Source organism: Neoarthrinium moseri (assembly GCF_022829205.1).
Source record: "Neoarthrinium moseri strain CBS 164.80 chromosome Unknown scaffold1_Wmoseri_CBS_16480, whole genome shotgun sequence".
Classification (NCBI taxonomy): Eukaryota; Fungi; Ascomycota; class Sordariomycetes; order Amphisphaeriales; family Apiosporaceae; genus Neoarthrinium; species Neoarthrinium moseri.
The window spans coordinates 392,966-406,661 of record NW_026055115.1 but is presented as its reverse complement, the minus strand read 5'-3'; the positions used below and the strand labels follow the sequence as shown (position 1 = coordinate 406,661).

Below are 13,696 nucleotides of genomic sequence, written 5' to 3'. Positions count from 1 at the left end.
CGACACACGCAACTTCCCCTGGGTGTATGCATGCCTTGCCTCCTTCACTTTCCTCGGCTTCCTTGAGTGTGTAGACCCACGGCGCGGTCACATCATCGGACATAGTTCCATGAAACGCCTCGCAGACGGCATGGGACGTTTGAAGGCCGCATAGTGTAGCCCAAGAGCTAACGCTCAAGAAAGCCACGGTTCGAAAAACGCTCATGGTAATCTCTACTGTATGGTAGGTATGTCAGAAGGCTTGACGAATTTGCCACATCATTTTATTACTCCTTTTGTCGTCTACAAGCGGGCGTTGCCGCAGATCCCAAGCAGTCAACCAGGAAAAACCCTCCCGTGCCCAATCTCTGTCAGTGTTTGCCCTCGTGTGATGGGCAGGGCCAAATCGCCGTTCCTCTTCCTACCAACGCCATGGAACAAAGCACTCGCATCTAGATAGAGAGAGGCTCCAGGAAAATCAAAATCAGAACGCCAGGCGCCACGCCCGAGGACGCGGTGCCTTGGCCCCAATAACACCGACGACCAACCACCAAATGGCATCCAGCACGAGTAAAGTCCGCAGCCCTGTATACTCGGCGGGTCATTCGCGAGAGCAGTTTGCCGTGGTTTGGACGCAGGGCTCTATGTCCCCTTCACAGCAGGCCGTCTACCAGGCCCACAGGACCTTGTGGTGCAGGACCCTGCAGCCGAGGCGCTCGAACTCGAAGGGGGTGATCCAGCTGTCGTTGGTGGGCAGCTTGGCGAAGACGCTGGCGCCCTTCCAGGTGACGACCTGCTCGTCCATGTCGCGGGCGCTGCGCGACACGAGGATGCGGTCGAAGAGGTCGGGCCGCTTGGCGCGCAGGCGCTCCTCGAGCACCTGGGTGAAGCCCGGGGTCTTGGCGCCGCCGCCGATGACCATGATGCTGCCGAGGAACTCGCGCAGCTTCTTCTCGTCGCCCCGCGCCGCGTTCTGGATCGACGTCAGGATGGCGATGTCCAGCGGCGCCACGGGCAGGACCGAGTCCCGCTCCGCCGCGATCTGCTTGGCTGTCCGCGCTTGCGGGTCGACAAACATGCCCGGCGGTGGCGGCGCGGGCGACGCGCCGGGCGGTGCTGGAGAGCCGGCGCCAGTGACGGTCCCGTTGGTGCCAAACAGGAAAGGCGGTGGTACGGGGGTTGAAGCGCCTTCTGGGGCGGGCGAGGCGGCCTTCGAGCCCATGGGGGTGCCCTCGTTCCGCGAGAGGAAGTTGAAAGGCTGAGTCTTCTCCTTGCTGGGAGTGGCGAGGTTGGGGTCTGAAGCCGAGGGTTGGAAGCCGTTCGTGGCTGCTCCTGATGAGGCCACAGACGGCTGCACCAGGGCGAGAATGGCGAACTGAGCCGCCGATTGCGGGTCGTCTGGCACCTCAACGTCGTAGGCATTATACGAACGGTCGATCAGTTTCCGGCGGCCGCGGAGCTTTGTACTGTTATCAAAGATGGTGGGATCATAGAAGCCCATGGGTGCCAATATGACTTCATCGTAGGTCTTGAACTGGTACTTGTGGGTTGGTTGATTAGGGGCGCGGAGGTGGAACTGGTAGAGCTGCACGGATATGTCGGCCTGGGACATGGTGCAGTGCTTGATCTTGAGTTCCTCGGCGAGGAGGAAGTCATAACGCCTCCGCAGGTTAATCTCCTGGTAGGGGAAATTGTCGTATAGCATCATCTTGATGAACGTCTCGGTCACGTCGAAGCCGCCGTACTTCATGTTGATGCGCGAGTCCTCGAGCATGAGCCCGTCCTCCACGCAGGCGATAGATGTCTTCTGGGCGCCAATATCAACCACACAGGCCTGCGTATAGCCGGCGCCGAAGCTGGCAGCCATGCTCTCCTGGATGAAGCATATCCGGCTGAACTCGAACCAGGTCATACATGATTTGAGCACGGCCTCGACGTAACGCTTGTCGTAGAGATCCGGGATGACGAAAACACAGCTGTAGTTCTTCCACACGCTGTTCTTGGTCAAACCCAGCTCCTCTCTGATGGCCTTGTCGAGAAGGGTTTCGAGGTCATCGTATAGATGCTCCTGGGTGGAGTACTCGTCCTCGTTCAGCCAGCCGTGCTGGATGGGCCACCACAGCTTGAACTTGGGATTCGAGTCGTCCGGGACCCTGAGGGCAGCCTGGCCAAGGAAGGCCGAGGCGGGCGAGTCGGGGTCCTCGAGCGTGTTGAGGTCGGTCCACTCAATCTGCAGGGGGTCGTTGTGGGTTGGTATCTTCTCGGGCTCCGTCCTCCGGTTGTAGTTGACGACCAGCTCCTTGGAGTTGGGGAGGACCTTGCGCTTGTTGGCGCGCATGTCGGTCTTGAGGTCGCCGCACTGCTTCTGGTATCTCTTGGCCCACTCGTCGCCGTGGATCTCGTCTTGGTTCTTGCCCTCGAACTTGCGGCGCGGCAGGGCCTCGTACATCTCGGACTCGGTCTGGGGGAACCTGGTGGCCAGGGTGGTGGGGATGGTCCTGGGCAGGGCATCGCCGGCAAAGCCTATCCTCAGGTTCTGACTGCCGGGGTGGATGACGATGATCTTGTTCGGGTCGAGCAGGCCGTCGGCAGATCCATCGGGGGCCGTGGCAGCGCCTTCGTCTTGCTCGGCGTCGGCCTCGGGCAGGGCAATGGGCACCTCGGCGTGGCCGTTCCGTGCCAGGGCGCGGTCGCGATCCTTGGCGTTCTGCACCAGGCGGTCGCGGGCAGCTTCGGCCTGGAGTCTGAGGGCGAGAACCTGGTCATCGCGCTTCATGTAGTCGGTGTAGTAGTTCTTCTGGTTGATGGCAGACACATCGGGCCAGTTGGTGAGCTTCATGCCATTGTCGGTTCGCTCGAGCCCTGGATACCACCAGTAAGCAGCCATTCTCACATGCGTATGTAGCAAGGGGGCGTCAGGCCGCCTATCGAACAATACCGCGACCGAGGTGGCAGCGCAGATTGCGATAGAGAAAACCGACAACGACGCTGGGGACCAACTCACCTTCCCGCAGGAGGACGCGCTCGCTGACTTTGCCGACCATGATGACGGTTGTACGGCTGGATGTGTGGGTGTGTGATACTGTGCAACGCGGCTGGTGGCTGTCACAGCAGCATCTGGTATGTGTTGAGTGAGGACGACGGACGGTCCTGTCGCGAAAACCTGGTTTGTCCTGGCCGCCGGATTCTTTCTCGTTCTCACCACCAACCGAATGGAGGCGCAATCCAGCCGAGCCGCAGACCGCAGACCACAGACCGCAGACCGCAGACTACAGACGGGCAGCCCTGCGCTTCGTCAATCCAAGCGCTGCCGTCCAGCGGACCCCAATGCCCATACCGGCCTAGCCCGGAAGTAGGCCCCCCTGCATTCCCGCCCCATCCGTCCAATTGTGGCGCCTGGAGACCCAAGCTCTAGTAAACTTAGCAACCTACCCCACTGGGGATTAGCTTTCCAAGGATACCTACCTACCTACCTGCTTCAAGGTCCTGTAGATGGAGCTCCAGACCTGAGAGTCTCCATGTATCGAGTATCTCGTGCTCATGATTGTAACCATCTGCGATCTCCGTTACGCTGAACTTCCAACTATCCTCTGTCATGTCAAATCAATTACACATCGAAATTCTTTCTTTGGGTCTGCAAAGATGTTGCACCCCGGGTCAAAGGTGTCTGGTCAAGGTGGTACATGTCTAATATAAGTTGCCGCCTCTTTCAACATAGCTGTATACGAAATATGGTCAAAATGCTATCCTTTTATACCGCGAAAATGGTCAAAATCTTCTGCAGCAGAAACGTATTAAAACCACGCTATCTAATATGTGCACCTCGATCTGCTATGTACAACTATGTCTATCCGTCCTGTTTATGCCCAAGACGCAGTCTACAACTCCCAAGTCTGCCCTCATCTGCCTTGAACGTGTCGATAATACAATCCGATACTCACTCAACCAGAACGAAAGGCCTTTTTTAGGAACTCAATCCCGCCAGCCAATGCCCAGCCTGGGCTCCCCAAACCTAGCCCCCGGCTCTCCCATCCCGGCATGAGCACTGACGACTTCCTCCCCTCCGCCCTCCAGCAATTCCGAGTGGGACCACCGCATACCCATGCCTTCGATCACGCCCATGGGATCGAACGTGTTGCGGCACTCCCAGCCGCACCTGTCAACACGCGGGCATGAGTGCCTTGTACACACCCTCTTGCGAAAGGGGAGCACGTCGAACTTACCACATCCCCACAACCACCGTGTTTCCTGCATTAGGCTCACACGTCCGTGGGTCCATCTGGAACGGGATCTGAATATCTGTCTGCGGAACTGAGCCCGGCGTCCCGGAAATCGCGTCGTGGATGCGCTGGAGCTGTTCGAATATAGGGCGGCACGACGGTCCTGCCAAAAGCTTCGGCTCGTGGTGACCGCAGAGTGCGTGTTGTAGAACAAACCAGCACATGATACAAATTTTGCCGGCTATGGTAGAGTTGGATATCCAAGGAGTAGCGCCATGTGCCTGCCGTGTCCTACCAGATCCTCTGCCAAAATCTCAAGGTAGGCTACATCCAGCAGTTCGCCGTTCCGTGCTTGACGCAGGCTAGACGGTGCCAGAGAGTTCCTAAAGTGCAAAGGCGAGCGGTATAACTGTTGATACACGGTAGATGAATAGAAGACGATAGGCTCACGAGTTAGGCAAAATCTTGGTGAATCTTCGTCATTCCGATGTATGTGTCAGTCAGTATAAAGCCTGCCGGAGATGGGAACTGGGGCTATATACGACGGTGTCACGGACGACTCCGGGATGTTTGGTAAAGAGGCAGACTATGTGGTGAGAACATCCGGCAGCCGGCCGACGTGTCCAAACAGCTTCCAGTTCCGAAGAGAGTTTTCCCCTCTGGAAACATTCTTCACATTCCACCCCAGGAGGCCAGCGAGCAATCGCTTGTCTATCATTGATTGATGGGAGAGCGACTGTATATAGGAGTTGGACTAACAACTGATTGTTTATGCCCACCACGCGCCCATTGCCAGATTCTCGGTGGGAATACCAGGCAAGATATGATGAGCTAAGAGCAATATCACGACTTAGATTTCGATAGAAGAAGAACAGAGAAAAGAAGAAGGGTGGCACAGAGATCCCATCCCAGTGGTGACTGTATCCGTTGCAAGAGTTTGATGCCATTTGTCTCTGTTTGCCGCCCACTGATTGCGACTTTTTGGAACGTTGGCAAAACGTATAGCTGGGTAGATTGCCCCTTAGAGGCGCAAGCCTGGAACTTTCTGACGCAGGATTAACATTTGTCGCTGCGCTACGTTGCAGAACCATTGTTCAAACACTACCATGGATTGGGTATCTTATGTACGCGGCTATTATCCAGACCGTGCCCGGGGAGAGAACAATGCATGAACATATGATTTCCAAGAGCCTGCCCATTAACCACCCGTGCCAGCCTGGAGGAGCCGTTCCTCGAATGCAATGCGACCTTGGGATTCACAACGAGATGAAAACAGAAGACTCTCAAAACAGCTCGACTCCCTCCTGCTCCAGGTGCCGGACCATATCCTCATGACTGGCCCAATGGTCCTGCCCCAAACTCTCAACCTTGGCAGCCGCAGCCGCGGTGGTCTTCGGTCTACGCTCCATCTTCTCCCGCAGCTCCAGAGTGATGGCGTCGACGTCTACATCGATATATTCTCGCAAAAACTTGCCGACGTCTGTGTTCTCAACGTTTCCTCTGATTGCGTCTGTGCCAGGCCCGCCCGAGCTGTAGATGTTGACATCTACGGCTGAATGGCCGTGGGTGCTCCAGCCAATCTGCGCGCGAGTGCTGACCATCCTCGCAAACAACGGTTGCGCGGCCACCGGGTACTTGGCAATCGTGGAAACCTCTTCGTCCGAGGCATCCAGAATGCCCAAATCTGAAACAATCAACTCTTTGATGTAAGTCTTGAGATCTTTATCTGATTGCGCGTCGCTTGCGGGAAGTGATGCCAAATGTTCATGTAGTTTGTGTGCAAGATATAGCGAAGATGACGAGGCATTGGCCAGAACGGCAGGATACCACAGGTAATCCGGGTACTCTGGGGTGAGCTCTGGAGAAGAAGTCAGCAACAAAAACGAAGACAAGACGGCTTGAAAAGATTACTTACGTCTGGCAACGGAGAGGCCACCAGTCTCATGGTCACTTGTTGCAACCAAAACGCCCGGTGTCTTGCTCTCTTCCAGATAATCTACAACAATTTTGAATGCCTTGTCGTACTCGAGGACCTCTCGAACCTGAGCGGCCGGGTCGTTGATGTGGCCTGCATGGTCAATCCTGCTGCCTTCAATCATGAGAAAGAATCCCTTGTCGCTGTTGGCCGTCGCCTTCTCCAGGGCCTTAATGGCGGTCTTGGCCATCTCACTCAAGCTCGGGTACACATCGTCCATGTTGCGGCGGTCTAGCTCGAAAGGAATGTCGGTGGGCGCAAAGAGTCCTAGCATTGGGAGGGGGACGTCGCTTCTGCCCTCCCAGAACTCGTCGAATCCAGCACGGTCATCGACGTAGGTGAACTCGTGCTTCTCCTGAGCAATGCCCACGACATCAATGTCGTCGGCTCGGCAACTCCCCTGAGTGGTGTTGGGGAGGAAATGGCATCTTCCGCCACCGAACATCAAATCCACCACTCGACCGAGAGGACCCTCGCCGACCTGCTGGAGCGCGATCTCGTCCTCCTGCTCGCGCACGTCCACGTGCGCCGAGAAGCAAGCGGGGGTCGCGTCGGTGATGTCGGTCGTCACTACGAGGCCGGTCATGAAACCAGCTCGCTTGGCAGCCTCCAGGACTGTGCCGCAGGGAGTCTGATCTGGCAGCATGGAGATGGCGCCGTTGTAGCTCTTCCGGGCGCAGCTGAAGGCTGTGGCCCCGGCGGCCGAATCTGTAACCAGGGATGAGGCGCTGCGGGTGCGACTGCTGCCCCAGAAGTGCTTGTCCAGGGTCAAGGTATCCCCGAACTCCAGGCCCTCGGTGTACTGCCGGAAGGACCGTGTGAGCGAGAGCGAGGCGGGGCCCATGCCGTCCGAGACCATGAAGATCAGGTTCCGCTTGCCGCTGGGCTTCTCGAGGTTGGTCTGCGACTTGTGGGACATCCAGACGGCCAGGATGAGCACCCCGGCGGTGGCGAGAAGCGCCCAGATGAAGATCAGGGTCTCGCGCAGTCGGAGGTGCCACGACCGGCCGGAGTGGGTGGAAGGGGCGTCGCCGCGGAGGGCATCGTCTTCGGAGTCGGACATTGCCGAGTCGGCAGACAACCGGCGCCGGTCGTCTGCTAACAGCGGAGTCGTTGCGGAAGCCTGGGAATGTCTCTGGTCAGCTCTCGGTCCTCCCAGCATTGCTCACGTGCCCTAGCGACGGGGAGGCTGGGAGCAGCTTCCGCAGGGCGAGCATCTTGTAGCAGGCTGTTGAAGAGCGTAGAAGCCCGGCAGCATGAGGTAGCGGGTATATCGCACTCACCATTGTGTATGGTGGGTTTGTGAACTTGGACTTGGGAGAACAAGTGCCACAGGGACGTGCTCCAGACGGGCGAGGTCAAGTCGTCACTGAGCCTTGTGACGCTTATCTTTGTCACAAGGGGAGCTCTCGCTTGGCGTTTCTGCAGGGGGGTGTAGGTACTACGGTACGTGGGCGTTGCATCGCGCCGACGCTAGCCTGATGTCATAATCCGGGGTATACGCCGTAGCTGCACACAATGCTTACGGAGATCTACCAACAAGAACAACAACTGCCGCTGCACTTCACCACAAGGTTGGTGATACGAACGACTGCCGTATAAATATCCTCTAGTCATGCTCTATACTAAATACCGAAGGATTCTGCCATAGGTCTCCTCTCGGTGCATGGTGGGCGCCCGCCAAGGATCATACAAAGCGACTCTAAGGAAGTGCTTCACGCCTCCATTTCACTGGGCTTGGCGACCACTGGCGACCCCTGCCCAACATTATGGTATGCGGTCTGGAGTAAGCATGAAGTTCATGCTGTCTTTCCGATCGTTCTGGCAGCTCGGGCACCTCGCTCGCATGTGGCTCAGCTTTCCCGTCAAATCCAACACTAATCCTCTCTCCCCGCTCATGGCATGGCTCTCGCCTGGTGCTAATGCCCTTTCATACGTGAACTCGCAAGTTTGCCTTTCCCGTCTAACAAGTGCCTGCTGCCGCATAGAGACAGCGACAGCGATGAGCAGGAGAAACCCGGCCACTCCTCCGGCAATTGCCCCAGCCAGATGTGCCCTGGTAATGGTAGCGGGAGGGATTGTCTCGCCTGAGAGAGGGAATACAGGACGGAGCGCAGTCAGCGATGGCAGCGTCGTGTGGAACGACGTTGCCAACGCATCAAGGGGACCGGGAGACCATAATGAAAGATTCGCCTCCGAATTAACCCATATGACCTCCTTCCAGGCGATCGCACTCGCACAGACGCGCACGTTGCCATCAGTAGATAGTATCGCTTCACCAACGCTCGTCCAGCGTCGTAGCTCTTGGGACAGCACCACGTCTGCGTCGAGTTGGCTGCCTCTATGCATACCGTCACCGTGCAGGCCGCAGTCCAGCCGTCCGCACATGCCGTGCCAGGGAATGCGTATTATAAGTAATCTGCTGGTTGTAGGTCAGTATAGATATGACCAGACCACCTAGTCATGGGACTACACTAGAGCCCTTCCGAGCTGTAGATCTCTGTATATTGAGGCGGAAAACATGACGGACGATAGAATTCGGAAGAACAGTCCGCGTAGAAGTCTCCAGCAAAGCAGTCGGCGCCATTGGGGAAGGCTGGACACCAGAGGTCATGCCGGTGCACATCACAGTCCTGTGGACTTACTGGAGAATATTGGGTTATTTGTGCCGGGGAAAAGGCCGTGTTCGATGCCGCTAAAGTACTGAAAGTCGACGATGCCATTGGGTAGGTGACCACGGTGTTAGAGATTACGCTGAGTGGACACTGACAATTAGCTATGCAGTGTTCGTCTTCAAGATATCCAAAGATGAGTTGTCGAGGGAACACGATTGAAAATACAATTCTACCCCTTCGGGTGGAAAGCCCTGCATCTATGGCGAGGTCACAGTGACCAAAACGTGTCTTGTTCATTGCATAGTGTGTCACGAGAGCGTGCGAGAGTAAGAAGGTTGCGCAACCAGCTCTCCAGCCTTCATTGTGTTGGCCGCAATATTTTAAGGCTTACTGAAAATGATGAGATACTTGAAACTTACTGATATAGGCTATCGTAACGCAGATACATACTGCAGTCCTTTAACGATCTGATCGGGAGTACCATTGAATCGACACTCGGCAGACTATGAGCAGCTGGGTCAGTAATCATAGCCCAGCTAGGAAAGGGCGAATAGCACATACCACGCCAGTTACCACACAATGAAGACGAGCGAAAGCCTGAATTGCTTTGTCAGAAAACTGTGCTCCGGCTGCTCATAAGGTGTGAAAGTTTCTGTCCTATGCAGTGGTGGCGTCTTCATTATACGTTTGAGAAGCGAGTAGGTTTCATAGTCGCAATCAAAGTGATAACCGTGGCAGTGACTTGTGTTTCAGTCAGCCAGCACTGAAGTGACGTATCTATCGCAACATGTAGTTGCTATTTGTGCTACTGCTGTGTAGCTTAGTCCGCGAGACATGGAGTACTTCATAGCACTGAAAGGGAATGTCCAAGATCCCGATTGGACTAGCCCAAGGAATGGAGAGGAGAGCGATATGAAATTCGACCACTTGTGCACAATAATCGTTGCTCAGCCAAATGTGCAAGTAAGTCCTAGGGGATGCCACTTGTACGGCGACTCTAGCTCGGTATCGGATTGCATCCCTGATCAAGTATCTCATGTAAATCGGGACCCGAACTGACTATCACAAGCACTGACCTAAGCGAGATGGAGAGTGGGCTCAACAAGCTATCTGATAAATGCAACACCCTCGTCCGGCACTTTTACCTCTAAACAACCTGCAGATTGACGATTACATAGTGGGAGGTCTTTCGTCTAGAGCGTTAATTGCCACCAGCTGCCTGGAGTCCTAAAGGTGATGAGTATCTCACATTGTGGAATTGAAAACCCGAGTAAAGCAAATAGAGTTCCCCTCAGAGCATATCCAATCATATGTCCCGTCCCAAACTGGCAGTGGATAAATGTAACTCATTTCCACCTACTGGTGTCCTCCGTGGTCTCCTAACTGCAGAGTCTTTCCCGTGCCACCCACAGCATAGAGATATTCCGGAGGGGCCTCAGAGAAAGATGATGAAAATGAAAAACAAGCAAAAAGCGACATGCCAGTGTTACACCTTTGGGCAAATATCTCCCGACATGGGCATTGGGCTGGAGAGCAGGATCATTCGCATCGATGCAAACAAAGCAGATGAACAGCCTGCTGGGTCTATTTGTTTATTGAAATGATATATCATTTGCGATACACAAAGGAGTCCGATCTCTTGTTCTAACAGGATCTCTCATAATTACGCGAAAGTCGGTTCCTCGAAAGGATCAAGCTGCAGATACGTGTTGAATTCTGCCTCATATAAACGTGTTGGGACGCTAAATCTGAGTGGGCACTTGAAAGGCATCAGAGCGTTACGTGTAGATATTCGACGGCGGTTCCATACCCGTATTTAATTTCTCATTGCCCGTTATCTCACAAGGTGTCCATGGGACTTTGATTTTGTGGTCGCAAGTATGCATTATAAGATACAAATCATAATACTATGCCCACGTCACTGTCGCGTTTCTGAATACAGATCACCCTAGTGGAACCGTACAAGAATAGAAGGAGATGGACCTGCAATAAGAGCAAGGATGCCGAACTACAGTATTATGCAGCCAGGATTATCCAGATGTGCTAGTGTGTCATTGCATCGAGAAGCAGCTGTCAAACATATGACAGGTCCCGTGCTGGCCAGATTTGCTGTAGATCCAGCCATGCCGCCGAGGTCACCAGGCCGTCGACTCCGTGCACAGCCATCGCCTTGAGTATGGCTGTCTACCTACCATGAACCAATAAGGACACACATACACCCAAGTTCCCAGCGGTTTGTATACTTGGTTCCGTCATCGGCAGCAAATATGACTTGTCTCAAACGAACATCTTCGACTGTGTTGCGCCTAGAACTGCAGAGCAAGTGACGGAAACGAACTTGGCGTCGCCACTCGCCAGCTGTTCACGCAGCCAATACATATGCTACATGTGCATATGCAACCCTACCGGCTCGTTGGTTATTGGCTGAGGGACATAACGGAGATGACGTGCATGTCTTCGTCCAAGTGCTGAAGACTTTTCTCTTCAAGCCAAAGTATGGCGTATCTGACCTAGCAAAACATCCAAGTCAATGTCGCTTCTGAATAGCTTTCCGAAGGAGCCGAGATTATCGCAGTCATTCCCGTCATTGCTCCAACGCAAACCCAACAGAGGTGATTTATCCAGCCTATCTCCAGGATTTAGCAATTTCCACTCGGAATATGCCGCGTTGTGGACAAAGTCTGCCCTGTCGACGTAGGTACTGGCCTGGACCCAGCTTGCATACAACCTGCAGTGTTCGCACGTCAGATTCCAACGTCAAATTACCTGGCAGCTCAATCTGTGGTAGCAACCCAGTTTGGCCCCCGCAGCTCATGCATGTGCAGAACGGGTTACATGTGTAGAGCCCAAACGGGTAGTCGGTTGGTGCGGACCCCTGCCGGCATATAGTGATATGGATCTAGAATCTAGGATAAACCTTGTCGAAGATCATCATCTATCAATATGATATCTCATAGTTTTGTCATTTTCTCCCAAGTGCCACGGATCGGATCCGCGCAAAGAGGATGGAGCATGGTAGAGGTAGAGCCTTAGAGGCAACGGCCTCGTACGATATTGCGAGTATCTTACCCTGCTGATCGGTACCAAGACAAGCGTGTATCTGCCCAAATTTCAACCCACTTCAATCCACGTCCTTGTCTCGGAAGTCAAGCAAGTCTCTACTCTTTGGACCAACGACAGGCCCAGAAAGTCATGGGATGTTGGCAGTGAGCAGCTTCCCGGATTGCGGAGAGCATACTCCACCAGGATCTGTGTAGATTCGAAGGGAAGAGAACCAATAAGATACATCATTCTGCAACAGGCCGCCTTTTTTTAAGCCAATACCTAACGACGTTAAGATGCTTGGCTGTCTGCGGCTCAAAGACGGACATGGTGGGGGCTATCTAATGGGATGTATATGGTACCAAACACTCGACCACACGTTGCTTACTTGCAGCCTTGCAGTGACGGCGGCTGCAATGATCTTGTGACCTCCAGAACCCCCTCTGAAGGGCTTGGCACGCATTCTGCAACGCACCTTAGCTAAGCCCATAGGGTCGCGCTTCATATGGTTTGCATTCATTGCGGGAACCAATCATATCAGTTGCCCATCCTGCCGTCAATGGTGTCTCGCTACCGTTTTCAAGAAGAGCCGCAGATGTCATATGTGATAGACTTTCGACGTAATGCGATATAGCAAAAAACTTGACGTTTCGAATCATCTTTCTGGCTGTTCAACTTTGCTGTCAAGACCCATGTACGATCAGGTGAAGCGGGAGACAAGATTACTCGACGGCTCTGTCCGGACACATTGGGCAATCATGGGACGAATTCAGAAAGACCTGCCTTCCCGAGCCTCCACTTCCCCATATCTACCCACTCATTGAACTCTTCTGGTGACGGAAACTGCGGGTATCTTGTGGTTGGGGCGGGACTCGGAAAAGGACAATGGCGGGTTTTCCTGAGGAACAGAATATATCGAAGAGATCGAGCTGAGATGGAGATGATTATGTCTAAAGCTTGCTTGCATCTTGAAACTTTATTCCATCATCAGAACACCTTTTGGAACAATATACAGTATCTAGTGTATATTTTCTGCGTTGTCCTTGCTCTTGTAAGTCGTGCTGCTTGACAACAAGAGATATAACCGTGGTCATCCTTCCTGTCCAGAATTCTGCGTGAGTGGCCAACTTCCAGAGATTCGTTGCAACTGTCCTTGCTCACAGATCAATAGCTAGTTGCTATCGTGGTAGTGTCGCCACTCGGAGCCCAACCTTGACTCCCTCCCCAAGCCTGTTCATGCTGCCCAGCTGTAACACTCCAGATCATCCGGAAACCAGTTCGTGACTCCCAGCCTAACGGGAACCCGCACCAAATCTGCTGCAACATCACCTGCGGTTCCTGACCGCCAGGTCTCAAGGTGCCGACTGTGTGTCTACCCAACATCTCCCCTTTCAACCTTCAAGAGCGGGTCCTCGGTACCATCGGCATCGGTATTCCTTGGCTGGCCAAGGCCTTGTTCGGAAGTGAAGAGAATCAGCGGTGAAGTCTCGCTTCTCATCTCGTTGGTCTACTGCCTGACAATCGATCGGAACAAACTGTGGGAGACGGGAATAAAGCAGTAGTAGAGGCGAATATTGCGGCGCGAAAGGGGGGGAACGACTGCAACGCCAAGCTAGACCACAGCTTGCAGATACAAACTGAACCCTGCCAGAAGACAGACGCGCAGGAGGCACTGAACTGGATCTTGATCAAGGTTAAGGGTCACAATGTTTATCTGCGAGACCCAGCCCCAAGTTCATAATGTATGGGACGATTATTCATTGCGGGGTGGACAGCTCGGCTGCTTGAATAATTGCAACAACATTGAGGTGAATACTGGAGCTGTAGGTGAGCTTAGGTCTCAGCTGCGACAGAGGCAGCAAGAC

General features: G+C 54.1%; 4 protein-coding genes across 4 annotated transcripts; all 4 read right to left on the bottom strand.

Moving 5' to 3' along the window:
• Nucleotides 1-646: 646 nt before the first annotated feature.
• On the bottom strand, nt 647-3,023 carry JN550_000114 (uncharacterized protein; the record flags this gene model as incomplete). The annotated part of the gene is made up of 2 exons (XM_049309915.1): nt 647-2,841; nt 2,984-3,023. 2 exons carry the CDS (start codon nt 3,021-3,023, stop codon nt 647-649), a joined length of 2,235 nt encoding a protein of 744 aa, XP_049177403.1.
• Nucleotides 3,024-3,951: 928 nt separating this feature from the next.
• On the bottom strand, nt 3,952-4,423 carry JN550_000113 (uncharacterized protein; the record flags this gene model as incomplete). The annotated part of the gene is made up of 2 exons (XM_049309804.1): nt 3,952-4,135; nt 4,203-4,423. The coding sequence occupies 2 exons, from the start codon at nt 4,421-4,423 to the stop codon at nt 3,952-3,954; spliced, it is 405 nt and encodes a 134-aa protein (XP_049177402.1).
• A 1,059-nt stretch (nt 4,424-5,482) lies between these two features.
• Nucleotides 5,483-7,460, bottom strand: JN550_000112 (uncharacterized protein; the record flags this gene model as incomplete). The annotated part of the gene is made up of 3 exons (XM_049309694.1): nt 5,483-6,057; nt 6,115-7,297; nt 7,344-7,460. 3 exons carry the CDS (start codon nt 7,458-7,460, stop codon nt 5,483-5,485), a joined length of 1,875 nt encoding a protein of 624 aa, XP_049177401.1.
• Nucleotides 7,461-7,941: 481 nt separating this feature from the next.
• JN550_000111 (uncharacterized protein) lies at nt 7,942-8,562 on the bottom strand (the record flags this gene model as incomplete). Its single annotated transcript, XM_049309584.1, has 1 exon — nt 7,942-8,562. The coding sequence occupies one exon, from the start codon at nt 8,560-8,562 to the stop codon at nt 7,942-7,944; it is 621 nt and encodes a 206-aa protein (XP_049177400.1).
• Nucleotides 8,563-13,696: the final 5,134 nt, after the last annotated feature.